At 41.4% G+C, this 23903-nt stretch overlaps 1 protein-coding gene across 5 annotated transcripts in view; it reads left to right on the top strand.

Moving 5' to 3' along the window:
• Positions 1–23903, top strand: part of LOC112249847 (ephrin type-A receptor 7) — a 78404-nt gene that overhangs the window by 37870 nt on the left and 16631 nt on the right. For all 5 annotated transcript variants that reach the window (XM_042321601.1, XM_042321599.1, XM_042321600.1 and 2 more), the window contains exons 6-7: positions 22511–22635; positions 23716–23884. In XM_042321601.1, coding sequence (XP_042177535.1) covers positions 22511–22635; positions 23716–23884 — 294 coding nt within the window. The remainder of the gene's footprint in view (positions 1–22510; positions 22636–23715; positions 23885–23903) is intronic.

Here is a 23903-nt window from a genome sequence, read left to right as displayed (position 1 = left end):
GGTTCAGAGACAATGCTTGCATTGTTATATAGAGGAATGGATTTGGCAATGCATAACCCTTGCTTTCAATAAGGTGGCACTTATTGTGTACCTCTGAGTTGTTCAAGAATGTGTTCAGCATTAGTATGTAACTCTTGTCTGTAACGCCAAGTGTGTAATTACCTCCCGCTCTTTCAAGATGTATACATACAGTAACAGTCAAACGTTTGGACACACCTACTCAGTCCATGGTTTTTCTTTCTTTTTACTATTTTCTATGTTGTAGAATAATAGTGACGACATCAAAACTATGAAATAACACATATAGAATCATGTAGTAACCAAAACAGTGTTAAACAAATCTAATATATTTTATATTTGAGATTCTTCAAAGTAGCCACCCTTTACCCTGATAACAGCTTTGCACTCTTGGCATTTTCTCAACCAGCTTCATGAGGTAGTCACCTGGAATGCATTTCAATTAACAGGTGTGCCTTGTTATAAGTTAATTTGTGGAATTTCTTTCCTTAATATGTTTCAACCAATCAGTTGTGTTGTGACAAGGTAGGGGTGGTATACAGAAGATAGCCCTATTTGGTAAAAGACCAAGTCCATATTATGGCAAGAACAGCTCAAATAAGCAAAGAGAAATGACAGTCTATCATTACTTTAAGACATGAAGGTCTGTCAATCAGGAAAATTTCAAGAACTTTGAAAGTTTCTTCATGAGCAGGCACTAAAACCATCAAGCGCTATGATTAAACTGGCTCTCATTGAAGACCGCCACAGGAAAGGAAGACTCAGAGTTACCTCTGCTGCAGAGGATAAGTTTATCAGAGTTACCAGCCACAGAAATTGCAGATCAAATAAATGCTTCACAGACTTCAAGTAACAGACACATCTTAACATCAATTGTTCAGAGGAGACTGCGTGAATCAGGCCTTCGTCTCATTCTTCCAATGAGAAGAAGAGACTTGCTTGGGCCAAGCAACACAAGCAATGGGCATTAGACCTGTGGAAATATGTCCTTTGGTCTGTTGAGTCCAAATTTGAGTTTATTGGTTCCAACTGCCGTGTCTTTGTGAGGCGCAGAGTAGGTGAACGGACGATCTCCACGTGTGTGGTTCCCACCGTGAAGCATGGAGAAGGATGTGTGATGGTGTGGGGGTGCTTTGCTGGTGACACTGTATGTGATTTATTTAGAATTCACTGCACACTTAACCAGCATGGCTACCACATCATTCTGCAGTGATACGTCATTCCATCTCGCCAATGACCTAACATACCTCCAGGCTGTTTAATGGCTATTTGACCAAGAAGGAGAGTGATGGAGTGCTGCATCAGATGACCTGGCCTCCACAATCACCCGACCTCAACCCAATTCAGATGATTTGGGATGAGTTGGACCACAGAGTGAAGGAAAAGCAGCCAACAAGTGCTCAGAATATGTGGGAACTCCTTCAAGACTGTTGGATAAGCATTCCCGGTGAAGCTAATTGAGAGAATGCCAAGAGTGTGCAAAGCTGTCTTTATTTAACGAGGCAAGTCAGTTAAGAACATATTCTTATTTACAATGATGGCCTACACCGGCCAAACCTGGACAACGTTGGGACAATTGTGCACCGCCCTATGGGACTCCATATCACAGCCAGTTGTGATACAGCCTTGATTCGAACCAGGGTATCTTTAGGGACGCCTCAAGCAATGAGATGCAGTGCCTTAGACCGCTGCGCCACTCGGGAGCCCAAGACAAAGGGTGGCTACTTTGAAGAATCTCAAATATAAAATATATTTTGATTTGTTTAACTTCTTGCGTCGAGCCATCCCGGATCCGGGATCGTGAATACAGCCTCAAGCTCATTACCATAACGCAACGTTAACTATTCATGAAAATCGCAAATGAAATGAAATTAATATGCTAGCTCTCAAGCTTAGCCTTTTGTTAACAACACTGTCATCTTAGATTTTCAAAATATGCTTCTCAACCATAGCAAAACAAGCATTTGTGTAACAGCTAGTGCAGCTAGCGTAGCATTTAGCGTAGCATTTAGCGTTAGCATCAGCAGGCAACATTTTCACAAAAACCAGAAAATCATTCAAATAAAATCATTACCTTTGAAGAACTTCAGATGTTTTCAATGAGGAGACTCTCAGTTAGATAGCAAATGCTCAGTTTTTCCTGAAAGATTATTTGTTTAGGAGAAATTGCTCCGTTTGGTGCGTCACGTTTGGCTACCAAAAAAAAAACGAAAATTCAGTCTTCAAAACGCCAAACTTTTTCCAAATTAACTCCATAATATCGACTGAAACATGGTAAACGTTGTTTAGAATCAATCCTCAAGGTGTTTTTCACATATCTCTTCATGATATATCGTTTGTTGAAAGCCTCCTCTCTCTTCTCAATCACTGGATGACTGCGTGCAGCTTGTAGATTACGCACCAATTTAGACAAAGGACACCGGGCGGACCCCTGGTAAATGTAGTCTCTTATGGCCAATCTTCCAATGATATGCCTACAAATACGTCACAATGCTGCAGACACCTTGGAGAAACGATAGAAAGGGCAGGCTCATTCCCGGCGCATTCACAGCCATATAAGGAGACAATGGGAAACAGTGCTTCAAAAATTCTGCCCATTTCCTGGTTGAAGTTTCATCTTGGTTTCGCCTGTAGCATGAGTTCTGTGGCACTCACAGATAATATCTTTGCAGTTTTGGAAACCTTAGAGTGTTTTCTTTCCAAAGCTGCCAATTATGTGCATAGTCGAGCATCTTTTCGTGACAAAATATTGCGCTTAAAACGGGCACGTTTTTTTATCCATAAATTAAAAGAGCACCCCCTATATCCAAGAAGTTAACACTTTTTTGGTTACTACAAGATTTCATATGTGTTATTTCATAGTTTTGATGTCTTCATTATTAGTAAAAATAAAGAAAAACCCTTTAATGAGTAGGTGTGTCCAAACTTTTGACTGTTAATGTACATATTCATGGTGATAAATTGATCCATTTATAAATGTTTGGCTGAATGAAATTATGTTGTAACAACTGTATTAAAGGGATAGAGTTCAGATGAACTTGTAAATACCATTTGTATGCGTCCATTTGTATGCGACCATTTGTCTCTGCGTCCAGTATGAAGTAAGTTAGAGGTACAATGTCCTCAGAAAGTATTCATACCCCTTGTTTTTTTCCTCTACCATCTATGCAGTACCCTATAATGACAAAGTGAAAATATATTTTTGAAATGTTTGCAAATGTATTGAAAATTAAATACAGAAATTCCTCATTTACATAAGTATTCACACCCATGAGTCAATACTTTGGCAGCGATTACAGCAGGTTAAGTCTTTAAGAGCTTTCCACACCTGGTTTTGTGCAACAATTGCCCATTTTTATTTTCAAAGTTCTTCAAGTTCTGTCAAATTTGTTGTTGATCATAGCTAGACAACAATTTTCAGGTCGTGCCATAGATTTAAGTCAAAACTGTACCTAAGCAACTCCAGCCTTGTTCTCAAATGTGAATTCATCTCCCAGTATCTGGTGGAAAGCAGACTGAACAAGTTTTTCCTCTAGGATGTTGCTTGTCCATTCCATTCCCCAGTCCTTAAAGATTACAAGCATACCCATAACATGATGCAGCCACCACTATGTTTGAAAATATGGAGAGTGGTGCTCAGTAATGTGTTGGATTGGATTTGTATTAAAGACACAACTTCATTGTTTGCCACATTTTTTGCTGTATTACTTTAGTGCCTTGTTGCACTAAATGGGCAATGACCCAAAGCATATTTCCAAAGTTGTGGCAAAATGGCTTAAGGGCAACAAAGTCAAGGTATTGGATTGGCCATCACAAAGCCCTGACCTCAATTCTATATGAAATTTGTGGGCAGAACTGAAAAAGCGTGTGTGAGCAAGGAGGCCTACAAACCTGACTCAGTTACACCAGCTCTGTCAGGAGGAGTGGGCCAAAATTCACCTAACTTATTGTGGGAAGCTTGTGGAAGGCTACCCAAAACGTTTGACCCAAGTTAAACAATTTAAAGGCAATGCTACCAAATACTAATTGAGTGTGTACACTTCTGACCCACTGGGAATGTGATGAAATAAATACAAGTTGAAATAAATCATTCTCTACTATTATTCTGACATTTCACATTCTTAAAATAGAGTGGTGATCCTAACTGACCTAAGACAGGGAATTTTTACTAGGATTAAATGTCAGGAATTGTGAAAAAATGAGTTTAAATGTATTTGGCTAAGGTGTATGTAAACTTTGTTGAAGTCGGAAGTTTACATACACCTTAGCCAATTACTTTTAAACTCAGTTTTTCACACTGGCAGTTTGTGGCTCTGTTTCCCTTTGTTGTCTATAATAGTTTTCAATGCCCTGCCACATCCGACGAGCGTAGGATTCAACAAAACTTTGAACAAAAAACAAACAAAATAGCATAGTTAGTTGGGAGCTTGTAAAACATCAGCCATCCCTTCCGGCGCCATTCTTTCCTTCCTCTCCGGCAGCTGAGTTAGGAAGGACGCCTGCATCTTTGTAGTGATTGGGTGTATTGATAACCTCTCCAAAGTCTAATAACCTCACGATGCTCAAAGGGATTTTCAATGCCTGCTTTTAAAAAAATCTACCAATAGTTAGTTGCTAGGCATTGAAAAGCCTCCCTGGTCTTTGTGGTTGAATCTGTGTTTGAAATTCACTGCTCGACTGAGGGACCTTACAGATAATTGTATGTCTGGGATACAGAGATGAGATAGTCAAACAAAAATCAAGGTAAACACTATTATTATTGCACATTTTTACTCCTGGACTTATTTAGGCTTGCCAGAACAAAGGGGTTGAGTGCTTATTGACTGAAGACATTTCAGCTTTTCATTTTGTATGAATTTATTCCACTTTGACATCATGAGGTATTGTGTGTAGGCCAGTGACAAACAATCTAAATGTAATCCATTTTAAATTCAAGCTGTAACACAACAAATTGTGGAAAAAGTCAGTGTGAATGATTTCTGAAGGCACAGTAGTAGCTATTCTCATCGAATTCTAGCCATTGGGCTAAGGGTAGTTGGCAATTGCGCAAACGCTAGAAAAAAATGTCCTTCAAACTGCACGCAGAGACATAAAAATGGTATCCACTAATTAATCTGACTGTGGAAGTAGATAAAAGGCCTCATTGCCAAAATCCCGAACAATCCCTTTAAGATATTCACCTTTTGCTTGAAACACAAATTTTGTTTACGATGAACCAGGGAGATCCTTTGGAGAAGTTGCAACTCACTGCTCAATCCAGTTGACCAGCAAAGGGCCCTACACACCCTACGCAAACAGAGCGAAGGAGCGTCCTATACGGTCTGTTCCAACATTTTTAAGCCATAAAAAAGTACATAGAAGTACATAGAGTACTTAGAAAACACTGCTCCATCGCTTTGTTTGTGTAAAGTTTGTAGTGGCTTTAAGTAGAGCAGACTGAGTGAGGCTGGCCTTTGTGTTGGTATGCAGAGTCTGTACGCCCCTTTGCTGCCCATGGGGGTGACTGTGAGGCCCCAGTAAACACTCATATACTCTCTCTTTCTCTGAGACACACACACCAGCTCAGCATGCACCTGTGACTCCCAGACACTGTGTTTATATGGAACACATGCTCGTCCATGCTAGATCCCCTGGCTGGAAAGGGCTCCAGCAGTTTGCAGCGTAGGCATTCAAGTGTTTCATTTCCTGTCGAAGAACTTAAAGGAGTTTGGAAATAAAACCTAAATAGTGATGCATGTCATAGGTGCCTGATAGTGACCAAATCCCCATCGACCAGAGAGAAAAAAACACACACTTCCACGAAGCCAACCACCAATTTCAAGAGCTTCGTGGCTTGTTTCTTTCACAGAGAGAATTTTCCCAGCACTGCTCTGGGTGCACTAGTGGGATAATTTACTTACGATCCAGACAGTTTAACCCAGGTTGACAGGGAAAACTCTATCTACTAGACTGCCACACACTGGAAAACGGTTCCGTCAGCCTGAGGTTAGACATTTGATATCCATTTGCAGTCTATTTCAGCTTGTCACCATGACTTTTATACAGAGAGAAGAGTTGAAGAAAATGAGCTGCAACGTCTGCAACAAGAAAACAACTACCTACTTTTCAGAGTTTATTTTCTTCTTTTGAATTCGGCTTGGGAAAAATCACAGATTGTCTTATGGGATGGGCTTTGGCAGGACTTGTATGTTGTATCACACAAGAATGTATTTTGGTAGCAGCGAGAGACCGAGATTTTTTTCCGGGTCTGTGAGCATTACTCACTCTTGTTTTGTGAGATAAAAAGAAAGGAGGCAGATTGACAGGTCTGTTTTTTCACTCTTTCATTGTCTCATCAGCACACTGTCTGTCTCCTGCAGGGAGGGGAACTAATTATGTCTTCAACCCCCTGCTTCACCCCCTCCCCTTTGTTCAGATCATCACATTTGGAAATCATAATGAGTTTGAGTCACACGACCACTTCGGCACTGAACGCAAAAAACAATATCAAAATCCAGAAATCCTCCAAAACAGCAGTTGCTACTTCTGAAAAGGCCTGCTGGTAATTGTGGGTGACCTCTTGACCCCCAAAGCTGTCACCTTATAGCCTGACCACTAGCCACCTGCTTGTCTCCTCAGCTGTGCTAGCTGAGCTCTTCACCTTCCCAATGTACAGCAGCTCAGTACCAGCAACACATTGTCTTTTAGCAAAGCACAGGGAATATTTGACAGCCATCTGCTACGCTGCTTTTGATGATTTGGTATAAAAACAACAGTAAAAAGATGATATCATCCATGGAGTCCACTGAGTGTTGGTTACTGGTTGTGAAGCAGATGGGACAAACATCTGGGCTGGAAGAATTTAGCGAGGGGTAGGAGGGAAGCTGGGTCTGACTGAGAAGTGGCCTTCCTTGGGCTTTCAAACCTACCTCCCTCCCTTCCTCCTTTCCTCAGTATCCATGCCCAGTGGTGAGGGTGGAGTCATCTCTGTGGTCATCTGGGTTAGTCTGTAACAAAATCCTTGGACAGTTCTGTAAGAAGTTCTAGAGAAGGACTTTTTAAAAAAGTGTTCCTTTGGTGTCCTATTCTAACTAGGGAGTCATGTAGTTGGGAATTTAATTGCCTGTTTAACCTTGTGCATCAGTGCAATTTTATAATTTTATACTTGGATGACTAAAACATGGTTTTACTTAATACTGCTGGAGAAACGGCTTAATTACTATCTTGGTGTCTCAAAGGATATTTCTTCTGGTAGTAGACTAGACAATAGTCTGTGTTGGGGATACATTATCCTTGCATGATCAGATTCAGCCTTTTTGCTATTCTTTGTGTTTGTTGTTTGTTGTGATAGTGTGGATGTGCACAAAGCTTTGGTGAAAAGGTGCTTTCTAGGTTCCTCATGCATAAAACCACCATAAAACCACCATATTTCATAGTGGAATCATCAATATACATGTATTTTTATTTGAAGAGATCTTGGGATTGTTTTCGGAAAGTATTCTCGGAAGAAAAACGATATAAAAAACTTGAAAGAGCCGATATCCCCAGAGACTGCAATAATTAAATGAGTTAATTAAATTCTCCTCAAATGCTCTCGTTGTCACGCCACTGAGTAGCCATAGCCAGCAATACTGTCACATAGCAGCTAGACTAATACACTTTGGCAAGACCATATTGTTTCATGCTGTGGATACTCTAGATTAGAGGTTACTGGCTGATACTGTGAGACATACTCCATGCATGGTAGCTTCATTGGGCTTGCTGCTGCAGGTGGGAGCAGGCTGAACCCCCAGACTGTCAATACGGTTTTGTTAGTTTGTTACCTCCAGATAATTGAAAGGTAGTTCATTTTAAATTGTGTGAACATTCCTGGTATTTACATAATAATACGGCAACATCCTCCAATTAGCTGGTGATTTGTGGATTTGCTAAAGAAAACATACAGTGTGAAACAAAGAGAGGCAAAATCTTCTGTCTTGTCAGTGTGCAGTGCGGGTAATTGGGAACAGGGTTTGGGACAAGCTCAACAAACTGAAAGCAAACGATAGTCCAGCCCTCCCACTAGCCCTAAGCCTGTTCCTTACTGTCTAACAATGCCCAGAAATCACCAATTACTATAATGGCAAATCCTGGCCTCAATACACAAAGGCTGAGAGAAGTGACACCTGGTTGATCTTCATCAACAAGGTTTACTTGATCTCTCAATACAGAGCTCCTCAGTCACTAACTCCCCTATATGCACAGCATTTAACCGTCTTAGTCCAATTTCAGGTTATTTTGTTACCCCATTGAGTTCGTTGTTAGGAGAACGTTCTATCTGTGTAAAAGCTGTTTGTGTGCTCTCTGCATTGCTGGTGGTCCTCCCGGTTGTCCTCTCAGTGTAGAATATCACATCACAAACAGCCCCACCCCCTTACCCTTCACTCCCTGCTGCCGCCTAAACTAAATCCACATCGAGGCTGCATGGCCAAAATGGAGAGTGCATGGGATATGGATATGAATGGCTGGACTAACTGTTCTTTAGTTTAATAGTGAAGGATTAAGGCAATTCAGACTGATAAACAAAGAAAAGGCTGCGGCAGCTTTTTAATTGTGCTGTTTGATAAATGGCAGCTGCGTTAGGCCAGGCATTTTAGGAGACAACACAATTAAAAGTGATGTAAAGCATTGACTACTGATTAGTTCCATGTGGAGGGCTGAGAATTTGATTTGGCCAGAACACATTTTCATTTGTAATAGATTAAGGGAAGTCCTGTCTTCCCCCTCTTCTAAAGACGAACAGGTCCACAGAATCTTGTGCTCTTACTGTACTGGTGTTCTCTTTGAGAAAATAAAATGACAATTCTGAGAGAAAATTTGAAGTAAGTCAAGATTGTGGTTTTTGTATCTGGCAAAGCTCCAAACTTTAATCAGGCTGACGACTTCAAAGGCCTTGCTGCCGGCCTTTCTATTTTCACATTTCAATACATTCCACTGGCCGTGTTCCTCCTTTCATAAATCCAGAGAAACTGATTCATCTGCCAAGCCTAGCTGAGTTTTATTGGGCCATTCCCTGGGTTTGTCATTTTAAGCAACTTGCAATAACTTCACCACAACGCAATGAAAACGTCTCGCTTTGATTCCCAAATGAGAAAACATTATCCAGCTAATGGAGCTATTACAAAAAGTACCCTCAATGATTACTTAATGAAACACGGTATGCTACCTACATCATGCTATATTTCGTGAATAACGTTAGTCCTGCTCTTCTGTGGGCACATCAGAATCAGCCTCTATAGATGTAGCTGGGCTGACCTCTGCAAGAATGTTTCTCAACTTTAAGTAAGATCTTGATTAGTAGCTTTTATAACATTTACCATTCAATATTAATCCTATTAGTCTGTGACTTACTTGTATTGTTTCAAAGGGCCATAGATTATTATGTAGTTGATCAATTGTTTTTAGGGCTGTTGGAGTTAATCAGTTAATCAGTTAGCTTTGTGTCGTTTTAGTGCACCATTTTGTTTTTGTGTGATTATTTGCATTGTCTGAAAGTACATGGAAACTTCCAAAATGCATAATATATACAGCTAAAATCTACAATGTGATAGAAACAAGTTGACATTGAGGTTAAAGAAAGTTAACCTTAAATTTACCTGATTTTGCTAACCATTACTTTAGACAAAATTAAGGCATTAATTAAAAAATCCTTAAATTACACCTCACTTTGAGCAAATTCTGACAATGCGATTAATTGCGATTAATCACAGAAAATTCTGCGAATAACTCAATAATTTAAAAAAATAATTTGACAGCTCTAATGCTTGCTTTATATCAGAGATGAATTGCAGTCATCTTTTTCCTACATTGTTGAAAGAAGAAAGAGTCATTACAAAGTCTGTTAGAAGAGTTAGTAACCAAATAATGCTCTTATAAGACAAACTCTGAAGAGTTCGTGGAACTGTACAGTGTTCTGAGGGATAATTTCCTTAGATAATGATGCCAGTGTAACTCATCATGATCCTTATGTCAAAATGTGAGAACGTATTCATATTCACACACTCACACCTGCTCTCCCTTGTATGAGCAAAATGTTGATCTGAATACCAAAAAAATACTACATTTATAATACCCCATTACATTTACCAGACTTGTGTAGCAGCAGAATAATTTCAGCTGTTGTGTTGAGAGATCCATTGTTTTCCTGAGAGCTGCGGTCTGGGGGAATGACTCTAACCAAAAGCAGTTCAGGTACTGAATACAAACAGAGAGGAAAAGACGGAGCGCCAGGATTTACTCCGCCCAAAATCTGTCCGCATGAGATAAGCCTGTTTTTGTATGGAACTCTAAGAGAGAGTGTTGAATTACCTGAGGCTTATTTGATCTAATAGAAGTTTCGTAATGTTTAGTCTGTTACAAATATACTGATATAAGTGGATGCACATGGCATTCTGGCAACTTTAAGAAAAACAACTTAGTTGTGCCTGTTGTTCACACTTGTATCTGCCCTCTCATTGGCTAGGATGGTCCCACCTCATCTCGCCTACCTTCAATCATAGCGGACTTGTATTTCCATTGTTAGAGCGAGCGGTCACTTGGTTATCTTGTCAATATAATAGATCATCTTTGATACAAAACAACAACAAACAGATCATATCTTCCTACCTCAGCAGATATAACCTCCTGTGGTTCTATTTCCTGGGTCAAGGGTCATACTACTGTATATAGTATAGCTTAGCCAATATCCACCAGCTGAAAGGTTGGGGGCGGCTGCCTCCAAACCCCTCGCTTTATTGTTATTGTCATCCCACCCAGAACAGTGTTGAAAAGGCTTAGGGGGGTGCTTTCTAGGGAAATGGAGCTGACCTGGCTATCTTCTGGGTATTATAGTGGTGTTGCGCTTCTCACGGCAAACTGAAGCCGATTTGTGCCCAGTGATTATGGCCAATCACATGCTCTGGAAGCTGGCGGAGGCGAGGGGAGTAGGGCGGTGGAGGGACAAAGGACAGTCTCACTGGTCTTTGTAGGGTAGAGAGAGAGAGAGAGAGAAAGCCTCTCTCAGCAGTTCAGGGTTCAGCTAAGCAACCTGTGAGAGACCCTTGTTTTAGAAGGTAGCACATCACTCAGCACAGTTTAGGTTGAAATCAGCGAGTGTTTCCATGTAAGGAGAGAGAAGACAGTGGTGGGAACAATCAGCTCTTTCTCATTCTGTTCAATTCATTCCCAACCTAGGGGTGGAAACAACGTAAGACTTCAATGAGTTCTAGCACGCCAAAACAGGTTTTACCTGACACTTTATAATAAATCATGGTTACAGTTGTGATCAAAACAGATTGTTGCAAGCTGGGGAAATGTGGCAAACCAACTCTGAAATTGTCTCCAAAGCCAGGAGTTGTAATGTTTTGCAGTGTGATATGAGAAAGCCCCATAGACACAGCGTCGTTGGATTTCTCTTTATATGGTAATCAGACATGACTCATAATCAGTTATTGTTTCTGTTTAGCTAATATAATACATCATGAATAAATATGGCTGGGTGGGCGGTCACATCTAAGATCATCAACGCATCTACATACTTTATTCCCTGAAGGAACTATGTTTGGAGTGTGCGTTGAAGTGTAAATTGAGCACACACTGTCAATGTAAGTGCACGTGTCTGATTTTCGCCATGCCCTGTCATTTTGTTTTTGACTGAACATAAGACATCAAGCTTGCTTCACATCACACAGATGAATGATAGCTCACCGGCGATGACACACAAAAAGCTGACCTCTAAAACTATACTGTGACTAAGCAGACTGTTCCACGCAATCTGTGTCTTAGCTGTCTGTATGGCTCAGTGGAGGGCGGGTTGAGGGCTGTGGGCTGAGTTTGTCTGGGTGTCCGAGGCAGGGTTTACTCATCATGACAGCGGCTGCTGCTAGTATGTGGGCCTTCCCCATCATGTCATTACTGGCTGCTTGGAGTTTGGTGGGCCTGCCAGCTCTGTCCCTCAACGCTCGGCACACTAAGCAGATTTTTCTCCCGCATGGACAGGCACGCTCACCTGTCACGGGCGGACTGAGTTCTGCTCCATCCTACACCCACTTGGAGTATTCCTCCCACTACTATGTTAAGTCATCATCACCCGGTTTGCAACAGAGATAGAATGAGGTGGCAAAATAGGAGGTAGAATGACGGAGTTGTGACATGGGCATTTATTTGATTTGTGATTTACAGGCAGACATAAGAGAGCTAAGAGGCAGCATACCTCCCCTCTGAGAGTGTGACTGTGACCTGTGGCTTGAGAAACATAAAGAGTTGCCAGTAAACTGAAAGGGTCAGAGTTGTAGTGAAATCTACTGTGGTCGGCCATGTCGTTAAATGAAATTACTTTCTACTCTTTTTTTGTCCGTCTTTTTCAGTTTTTTTGTTTTGCCTACGCTACAACAAACATTCAATCGTTTGTTGAATAGAACCATCTCCCCACTTATCTCACTCTGTGAGTCTGTGATGTCAAGTTTGTTGACTGATCATTTCCAGTCTGCTTGCCAAACCAGAAAAAAACACTTCAACCTCAAATCCGTGATGTTCAAAAAAGAAAGTCTTGATTATTGTGCTGCTCCTGCTTTATCTGTTGACAGACTCAGGTAGTCACTCAGTACACTGGCCACAGCAGCTCCAGGGGTGATGATGATGTCTTTATTTTCCAACATATCGCACCCCTGTAGCTTTCCAAAATGTTTCAAGCAGGCAGGGTTATTTTCCACACTGGGGAGAGATGGTCTGCCTTTGGCCTGGAATCCACAGGTATGGACCTGACTCGGTGTTCTTATACAGTGAGAGAAAGAGAGACCGAGAGAGGCAGAGAGAGAGAGAGACAGAGAGAGGTCTGCCGGCTTGGCTTAGAGCTGTTGGCAGTCAGCAGAGTGCGTCCAACCAGACTGCTCAATGCAAAATTACAGACTTGGCTGGAGGGGCTCTGGATATAATTTCCCTACTATGGATGCTGTCCAAGACTGTGATTAAAGAGCATATGAGCTCTGATTAATATGATCATCTTGGTGATGACAGAGGTATTTCTATAATAAATAGATCTTTATGATGCCAACCCTCGGTGATCATATGTTCCCCCGATTCCTGCGAAATGGTTTTGTGGTGGTTTCATTTGGCATTTGTATATTCGCCGTGCCGATGCCAAACTTAAGATTTATTCACCACTGATCAGGAAATGAGGATGCGGGGTTAAGGCAGTCTAAGACAAGCAGAGCTGCCGTTGTAGGAAGGCATAGATAAGTGGCCATAATGCTCCAGACCCAGAAATAATAGTCGTGCCTCGGGATTCCGACACAAGCTAGCCCTATCACCCTCCAGCACACTGCATTTTATGAATTCTCTCTCATTTCAATCCCCTTATGGCTCGGTTGTCCAATCAAGACTTTAGATGCATGTGCCGGGGGCCTGGGGCTGTGCTTTGACATTTAATAGAAGCGACGAGGAGGTGGAGGGCCTTGTGGCTGGTTAGCAGTGGATCCTGTAAATGTCCACAGTCACAGTCAGACCTACTCTTAGGAACATTCTGCCGTGTGCGCCACTGCTGTAATCTGCCTCTGTGCTTTTTCAATCCAGAGCCTTTGTTTTATTAAGATAAACGATAAAGCCACTCTGTATGCAAACACATAGGCTTTCTCTGCTTAGGCCTGTTGGTGGATTTGAAAAGACAGGCCTTGCAGCTGCCTGCAGCAGAAAGGTCATTGAGGCAGGCGATAAGCAGATCCAGGTGTGTACATTACTACATTACCACCTGTCCCACTACTTTCATTTCTCATCAGTTGTTTCATCACCTGATTCCCTGTGATATTCAGTGTGCGGAGCAGGATTTAGATATCATCATTAGAATACGACTCACATTAAGGGATTTGGATGAGCATGGCCGTGGCATATTTTTCTGCCTTGAATTCCATGGGTCTGGCCCTGTACATCTTCCAGGGAGGTTCTGTTCTGTACTCCGACTGGGATTTACACTAAGTGAGTTCAGATGGAAAACGGACTGGAACAAAAACTAGATTCATTTACAAAGCCACAGAGATCTCACTCTGTTTTTTACCTTACATATATTTCCGACCACCGCCCCTAAAACAGGTTGGTATTTAGCATCGTTTACATTCTTCTCCTCCCACATCCAGGATTGCTGTTTTATTGTCAGTCAAATTTGGATTGCCAACATAAGTCAACAAAAAGCCTTATTTGGCAGCAAGTAAAATGTATTGCATTAAATTGGCCTCTTGTATTCCCCTTGGTGTGAGCAGCAGAGGATTTGACAGAAATGCGGAGCTGAATTACACATTTTATGATGCTGTTATTTCATGTTAAGAAGCCAAATTTGACTTCAGAGGTGAATGCAGGGTCTTTGTGTTGTGTTGTGTTTTGTATTGTAGTATATAGGGCAGGGACAATACCAGTATCACAATATTTTATCCATTGCCAAAATTATTTGGTCCTTTAAAACCTGCTGTGTGTAAAATATTGTGTGCTATAGCTTGGAAAATAAATTCATGTGATTCTGGATGACAACATAATGATGTTTGTTTCCAACATTACGGTTGTTTTCCTAAAGAAGTAGGAATCCGCTTCGTGTTTTGTTTCCTTGCTAAAGAGTATCGTGATACTGGTATCGTCCCGGGCCTAATAGTACATGGACCATTGTTTACTCTCTAATAATACATGGACCATTGTTTACTCTCTAATAATAGATGGACCATTGTTTACTCCCTAATAGTACATGGACCATTGTTTACTCCCTAATAGTACATGGACCATTGTTTACTCCCTAATAGTACATGGACCATTGTTTACTCCCTAATAGTACATGGACCATTGTTTACTCTCTAATAATACATGGACCATTGTTTACTCCCTAATAGTACATGGACCATTGTTTACTCTCTAATAATACATGGACCATTGTTTACTCCCTAATAGTACATGGACCATTGTTTACTCTCTAATAATAGATGGACCATTGTTTACTCCCTAATAGTACATGGACCATTGTTTACTCTCTAATAATACATGGACATTGTTTACTCCCTAATAGTACATGGACCATTGTTTACTCTCTAATAATACATGGACCATTGTTTACTCCCTAATAGTACATGGACCATTGTTTACTCCCTAATAGTACATGGACCATTGTTTACTCTCTAATAATACATGGACATTGTTTACTCCCTAATAGTACATGGACCATTGTTTACTCCCTAATAGTACATGGACCATTGTTTACTCCCTAATAGTACATGGACCATTGTTTACTCCCTAATAGTACATGGACCCTTGTTTACTCCCTAATAGTACATGGACCATTGTTTACTCCCTAATAGTACATGGACCATTGTTTACTCCCTAATAGTACATGGACCATTGTTTACTCCCTAATAGTACATGGACCATTGTTTACTCCCTAATAGTACATGGACCATTGTTTACTCCCTAATAGTACATGGACCATTGTTTACTCCCTAATAGTACATGGACCATTGTTTACTCCCTAATAGTACATGGACCATTGTTTACTCTCTAATAATAGATGGACCATTGTTTACTCCCTAATAGTACATGGACCATTGTTTACTCCCTAATAGTACATGGACCATTGTTTACTCTCTAATAGTACATGGACCATTGTTTACTCCCTAATAGTACATATACCATTGTTTACTCCCTAATAGTACATGGACCCTTGTTTACTCCCTAAGAGTACATGGACCCTTGTTTACTCCTTATGTTACAGCATCTTTCTTTTTCTTGGTTCAGACTTTTATTCACATTTATTTACATTTAAGTAATTTAGCAGAGTCTCTCATCTAGAGCGACTCACAGTAGTGAGTGGATAAATTTTTGTACTTTTTTTTCCCACACTGGTCCCCAGTGGGAATGAAACCCACAACCCTGGCATTGCAAGCGCCATGCGCAACCAACTGAGCCACACGGGACCTTATTATTGGCTGTGGTTCATTAGCCTAGTTGACTATTATAGCCAGGGAAATGTCCTTATGAAGACAGAATTATTTGGGCCCCCGGCCTTGAAAACAAAACATTGACTTATCTTTCTCAAACCATTAATGCGTACTATAGAAGACATTTAGGCTATCATTCTTCTATTTACATCATCATGATCCTGAAGTTGATGATACAATTTTCCTTTTACCTTGAAACATGTCATTATAATTGTTTAATATTGTTGTGTCTCAGCGGGCCACTAGGGTATAAATAGGAGCTAAATGCAATGGTCTGGTCACTCTGAGGAAGACATCAGCTTGACGTCGAAACATCAGTCACCTGTCCGCATTCTGTACAATGGATTAAAGTGAGCAATAAGAAATCAATCTCTGCCTTTTTTTGTTGCGTGCTTCAACTCCTTTTAACCTGGAATAGGCACTTTAGGATTTGTTTCTTGGTAAGCCAGTCTCTTGGTGACACATTGTTTCTCTCTCATTTTAATAAGTTTTTGTATTTATTTAAATGTTATTTTATCTGACCTTTATTTAACTAGGCAAGTCAGTAAAGAAGGGCAAAAAGGCCTCCTGCCAAAAGGCGAAAGGCTTCCTGCGGGGATGGGGGCAGGGATGAAAAATTTAAAAAATATATATAAATATAGGACAAAACACACATCATGACAAAAGAGACAACACAATACTACATAAGAGATACCTTAGACAACAACATAGCAAGGCAGCAACACATGACAACAAAATGGTAGCAACACAACATGGTAGCAGCACAAAACATGGTACCAACATTATTTGGCACAGACAACAGCACAAAGGGCAAGAAGATAGAGACAACAATACATCACACAAAGCAGCCACAACTTTCAGTAAGAGTGTCCATGATTGAGTCTTTGAAGAGATTGAGATAAAACTGTCCAGTTTGAGTGTTTTTTGCAGCTCATTCCAGTCGCTAGCTGCAGCGAACTGATGATTTTGGATAAGAGTGATCGGCAGTGCATCTCCAGGTAGGAGATGATTCCATTCATGCTCTACATGAGGGTAGAGGACAAATATCTCCATGACAACCAAGCAGCCCCAGCTACTCTCCTATCCTCTTGGAGGAATCGGGGTGTGTGTCTCAGAGCTGCTGATGATAGGCTGCCAGCCCTGTTAGCCCTACTTCCTAATTTGGCCACTGACACGGAGCAGAAGAGTGTATTTTCAATAAGTGGGGTCCCTGCTGCCTAAACGATTATGTAACAAAGCTGACCAGTGATTTCTGCATCTGTTACACAACTATTTGGAGATTAGAACAGAGTTCACACAGCATGGGACGACCATTGAGGGGCAGGTTTGAACGGATCGGACTCCCTGTCAGCTCACGATTGAGGGGCAATGATGCACACGGCACTGTCCATGTCAGTGAGTATGAATATTAAAGGGGTCTGGAGCAATTTACCCCCCACTGACCCTCACACTCACGGCACAGTTCAGCACAAGACTATAGTTATTTTGTTATGGTGGGTGACACACAGGAAACCTGCTGAAACGCATTGAATTGAATTCATTTGCAGACATAAAATTGGCCAATCGAGAAGTTATTCATCATTGATTCAAATTTTGGTCAGAAAGCTTTTATTAGATGTTTTAAAGATGTAGACACAGTATACCATTGTTACCACAGTATACTGATGTAATATGAAAGAGCCAACCTCCTCTAAATCAGTTTCTGCTAATTACTTTGAAGCAGAGGCCCCTTTGACCTCCCTGCATGCCCAGCAAAGGTGCCCCTAGTCCAGCATTGTCATTATACAGGTAGTGGTCTGACTAGCTAGCTAGTCTCTTGCTAACTCTATTTTGAAGCAAACCACATCAAGGGTATTTATATAGGGATATTTTCACAAGGGTATTTTACAAAGGTATTTATATAAGGGTATTTTATAAGGGTATTTATATAAGGGTCATTATATAAGGATATTTATTTTAGAGTATTTTTACAAGAGTATTTTTATAAGGGTATTTATATAAGGGTATTTTTTACGAGGGTAATTATATAAGGGTATATTTATAAGGGTATTTTATAAGGGTATTTTATAAGGGTATTTTTATAAGGGTAATTATATAAGGGTATTTTATAAGGGTATTTTTATAAGGGTAATTATATAAGGGTATTTTTATAAGGGTAATTATATAAGGGTATTTTATAAGGGTATTTTTACAGACACTCTTTAATACGTAGCACTCACACTGAATTTGAATCAGGGTAAATATAGAGATGATCAAATGAAATATAACTCACAGATGAATAAAGACATTCTAGCTTTGGCTTATTATCTATATTTAATGACTTGTTTGAAAAGAGAAGGAGATTGCCAAGTGCTGGGAGTGAAAGGAGAGAACCCTGGTTCTGCTGTAGGTGCTGAGCAGAGCTTGGGAATTTCTCTGTTACAAAGGACTCCACTCAGCGATGTCATCCACATGAAAGCTGAAGCCTTGATCCTTCTACAAAATGAAAGCGTTACTTAACGGGGCTGAACAATTTACGTCTGCTGTGGTCGCTCTCACCATCTCCCTCCCCGAACTCTAAGCGGAGGTGACAAAGCTGTGAGCGGTGGTGGCTGGGAAAACACATTTCCGTGTGTGGCTCGTCGCGGCAGGCAGTGGAGCGGGTGGATGAAGGACGCACACCAATGCAGATCGAGGCCCACTAGCCAATCCCGACAGTTCCCCTCACATTCATCAAAGGCTGGGCCTATCATTGTCTGAGGTTTTTATTTTCTGAGTCACTGAGCCTCTACTGCTTGCTCTGAACACAAAAGGTGAATTCTCCTTCTGTCTTCTTTTCCATGTCTGCTCCCAGAGTGATTGAAGAACCTTCACTACTAGGCTGGTAGACCCAGTCTGCCGTTTCCAGCTCAGGCAAGACTACACTGTCTCCCAGCCAGTTAGGCTATAGCTGGAAACCTAGTTATAACAATGAGGGAGTACACCCACTTCTTACACACACACACACACGCGCATGCACACACACACGCGCATGCACACACACCATCTCTACTTCCCTTTGTCCACTGCTTCAACATCCCTCTCTCTCCTGGGTGCCGCCAACATTTAATACCAGGGAATTTTTCTCTCCTACGTGAGTCACAATGTCAAATGGGAAGTATTGGGGATTATGTCATAGCTCATTAGTGTCAACCCTGGGACCATACTGTCGCCGATCTTGATGTTTTCATAGAGGCTCCCAATCTATTAAAATTGAGATCCTTAAGTGGGCCATAAATATCAAACTTGTGGTCATGACAGAATGAAATCTAGAGGACAGACCAAAAAACAACGTACTGTGTGTAAAACATGTCTGAGGTGGTTCCTGTCTGTGTGACATCACACCAGTTTCCTTAGCCTAATATTTATATCATAGGCTAAACCAATGTATGTTATCTGCAGGTGTTTAAAGTGTTGAAATGACCTTGTTGTTATTAGATTTCCTGTCTACTGTGCAGAGCCTGTTAGATGCAGCAATCTCCCACTCATTTTCTATTTAAATGTTGTTAAGTAACCATGGCTTTTAAGATACGTATACGTCATCGAGTACACTCAGTCAATAATGTGGGCGTCAGATACTCAAGCTTGACTTCAGTAGTTTGGTAATTAAAAGCAGAGTAGTTTATAGAGGAGCAGAAAGAAAGGAGTTTCTATAATGAACTGACATTTTCTCTGCCACTACTTCCGCCACTGTAGACTTACTCAGAACCAACCGGCTGAGTGAAAGAGAAGCGGATATTAAAATCTTCCAGCGTAATGTATTCATAAAGGTATTCAAATGCAGCGCATGAGAGAGAGTGGGCTTCCGGATGAGTTAGCTTTACAGGGGGAGGTGTTGGGGGTCACTAATACATTCTCTAACATTGCAGACTGAGTGATTGCACAAACGCTTTCCCCCAAACAGTCACTTTGAGACGGGCATAACAATTAATAAATGTTCTGGTACACTAAGCCCCTCGGGTTTGTTAAAAGTCTTTTGGCTGTCTGGGTTCTGGTCTCTATAATGTTTAGTACGTCATTAATGGTTGTCACAGGGTGCTGCCTGAGTAATCCACAGGGGAGGAATAGAACAGTTTAAAGGAACATGCCTTGTCCGTATTAATAACCTACCCACCTCCCTCACTCATTTTCACCCCTCAAACATTTGAGATGCTTCAAGGCCACTGCTACCCCTTCCTTTTTTAAATGATCATTGGATAATTCACTTTTTTCTCTCCTGTGGAACAGATCTGCAAATGGTGTGCATTGATCTAATGATGGTACTTAGTGAAAACAAAACATTGCAGATGTGTGTCACCTGTGGTTGAGTTAGGGAGGGAGGGAGGGAGGGGTGAAGTGGAGGAGTGAAGTTTGGATGGGCTGCTGGGTGACTGACAAGAGCCCTAGCAGAAGGCTCAGGGCTGGAGGGGGGTAAATGTGGAGGATCTGATGATGAGGCCTGCCTGAGGATGTGTCCCAAATGGCACCCTATTCCCTACATAGTGCACTACTTTTGACCAGGGCCCTTAAGTGCCCAAAAGTAGTGCACTATATAGGGCAGGGTTTCCCAACTGGCGGCCCGAGAGAGAGAGGGGGGGGGGGCTCACAACAGTCAAAATCTTCATTCAATTTCCAAACAAACACACGCTAGAGGTGTCTTGAGGCTGTTCTAAACTCAAACCAGAACATCCATCGATCAGGAGAAAGGCGGTTGTCTGTACTTATAAAAGGACCAGTCACAGGGCAGGGTGCAGAGAACAGGCATCCAAGATGGCCCAAGTTAGGCTGCCTAACCTTTTGTTGTGGAAACTTAATCGTCCCAGTAACTGCGAGGCCATTGTGAAAAATATATATTGTTACCTTGCTTTGGTTGGATTGGTAGGATTATATGTGACATATCAAAACAGGGAGTTTTCGACAGGGTCTCTGGTGTCGTGTGCGTTACTGTCAGGAATGCAGATGAGCCCTAACAAGGTTTAAATCCAGCACCAGTCATTAGCGGGGAGATCATCTTAAAACAAATCTGGGGTCAGGCCCTGTTGGGGCCCAACCGCTCCGAGAGCCCCTCTTCCACTGGGTCACTAAACAGCATGACACATAGAGACATCAGCACTTTATCCGCTCTGAGCTCCAACTTCAACCTTCCTTCCCACACAATCAGGACTCCCCCTCCTCCTTCCTATGCAAAATCCCTTTGCCTGCTTATTTCATAGACATTCTCATAGGATATAGGATAATAATTATTTATTTATTTCTTACATTTATAAAACGCTTTTCATTATACAGAATAATCTCAAAGTACATAAAATAATAAATAAAGAGAAAACAAGTGGAGACAGCTAGACATTAAGAACCCAGCTGACACTACCAGGGACAAGGACACCAAGGAGCTCAGATATCAACAGAAAGCCCAGAGTCTGTGGTGCCTTCAGGTGGTCTGGGAGGGCAAGCTGAAAGCTGAAAGGATATACTCTACTGTATATTCATAACTTCAAGTTCAATTAGTATTTTCCATTTTCTGTGGAAGTTCTGGAGTGAAACCTTATGTGTCATAATTTGTGATTCTGAGAAAATAAAAGCATTGTTTCATTCAGAACCTAACTGGCCTTGAGTCATGACTGTGTGGAAGTAAGAGTATCATACACCAATCTGTCCATTTTACAGCTCACAACAGCAATGAGCAATGCACGCCCAATCTGCACGAAGATTTGAATTCATTACCTTGAGTTTATGAGTTTATTATCTTTGCTACAAAAAAACCTGCCTATGTTTACTTCTTCTTGCTTAACAATGGATATTCAAACATGTGGGAGAATTTAAATATTCCGAACTGTTACAATGTACAATTACAAGCTTAACTTCACAGCTCTTCACACCCGGTGCAGTAACAAGACACTTTAATTGTGCTGTAGAAGGGGAAAAAGAGACTGACTTTCAGAGTTTATGCTCAGTGCAACAGATAATTACTCTGCTATAAACCAGGTGTCGCGAGGTTACAGGTACATTTCACTAAAAGGATTTTTGAATACCTCTGTCATTAGGGAGAATAAGTGCTGCCGGTTCGACCGCCATCTCACTGGAATTTATTTTACTTCATTGTAATATTCAGTATAATAATATATGCCATTCAGTAGATGCTTTTATCCAAAGCGACTTACTATCATGTATGCATACATTTTACATATGGGTGGTCCCGGGACTCAAACCCACTACCGTGGCGTTACAAGTGCCATGCTCTACCAACTGAGCTATGAAGGACCACATGTGTTCAGAAGCCACATGTTGAAGTTTTACACTGGCTGGGATAATGCTATCTTACGCTGTATGCACTGTAATTAAGAGGTGTAAACATTTAGGAGCAGCCGTGTGAATAGAGTGTGTGTGTGTGTATTTGTTTGTGTGCGTGCGTTTGATGAGTTTGAGAAAGAAATACACATTTAAACATGCAACCAATTTTATGGATAAAAAGTTGATTAAAAAAGAATGTGTGCAGAGTGGGTTTGCCCATCACTTATTGACACGTCTTGTTCCAACAGCTCCCTCCCAAGTCAGTGAGGTCATCAGGGAGAGAGTGCAGCAGCGAAGCGTCCAGCTCTCCTGGCAGGAGCCTGAGCAGCCCAACGGAGTCATCACTGAATATGAGATTAAGTACTATGAAAAAGTGAGTGTGTTTGAGAGAGAGAGAGCGAGAGAGAGAGCGTGTGTGTTGCCTGTCTGTGTGTATGTACCTGTGTGTGATTGTGTTACAGCTTTGAACACAGACAACTTTGGCTCTCCCAAACCCCACCACCCCATCCCCATCCACACCCCCTCCCTATCTCTATCCTCTCCTTTTTAGTTTCATTTTGCCTACTCTTCACTTCACATTCTATCTGCATGCCATTGCGAGTGGGATCGGCAGGATTCTGCGAGGAGATCCTTTGTCCCATAATTGCAATAATGAATGAGACGCTCATAAGATTTTAATCAGTCCCTGGTTCTTCACAGCCACCCACACACACATACCAGGCAGCACACACTTTATCATGCTACTCTGCCATCATTAACAATCTGTTTCTGTATCTTCCCTCTCTCCTTTCCCCCCTTCACCCCCTCATATATAATATAACCTCAGCTCTCGCGTGTCCTAAGTCTGAGCAGATGAGCAAGGTAGCGATGGGGTTGAGGAGGTTGAGAAGAGTGGGTTTAACACAACAAATCAAAGGGCTAGATTCCATGACTCCTGATGTTCCAGGCCCTGTTGGCCATGGCCTCTCAGGCTGCCAGGAATCAGTCTCCTGTGTCACGTACTGTAGCTATAGTCTGCCCAGCTGTAAAATTGGAAGCAAGCATGACTTCACTCCTAACAGGCTTTGGCATTCCATTTGGGTTTTTTGCAGAGCAAATCATTTACAGATCAACAACAAAAGACACAGTACACGCAGTCTGTAAATTCTAAATGGATTCTGAGCCTGGCATCATAGCTTTTTTTATTCCTATTGGTTTGAGATAGAGAGTCTACACAGAGAGTAATTATTTAACCCCAGATAGGGTTAAATAGTTCATTAATAAATCTTCTGAAATCATATAAAAACACCAGACAAACTGAGGCATTCAAACATTTACAGACACATTCTGGCTGTATCTTGGTGTCTCAGATTGAGTCAATTCATTCATCATCTAGACATACTGGTGTCTACTGTCTACGGTTGCAAATTGACAGGATGATTATAACACAAATCCTGTTTATTCCTCTCTATAGGACCAGAAGGATCGTATCTACTCCACAGTGAAGTCCAGATCCACGTCAGCCACAGTGAACAATCTGAAGCCCAGCACAGCCTACGTGTTTCAAATCCGAGCCTTCACCACGGCCGGCTACGGCACCTACGGACCCCGCCTGGAGATCACTACCAAGGAGGAGGCCTCAGGTACCAGCAGAACACATGC

Source organism: Oncorhynchus tshawytscha, linkage group LG05, assembly GCF_018296145.1.
Source record: "Oncorhynchus tshawytscha isolate Ot180627B linkage group LG05, Otsh_v2.0, whole genome shotgun sequence".
Lineage (NCBI taxonomy): Eukaryota > Metazoa > Chordata > Actinopteri > Salmoniformes > Salmonidae > Oncorhynchus > Oncorhynchus tshawytscha.
The sequence above is the reverse complement of the archived record's forward strand: the minus strand, read 5'-3'. Positions and strand labels throughout refer to the sequence as shown.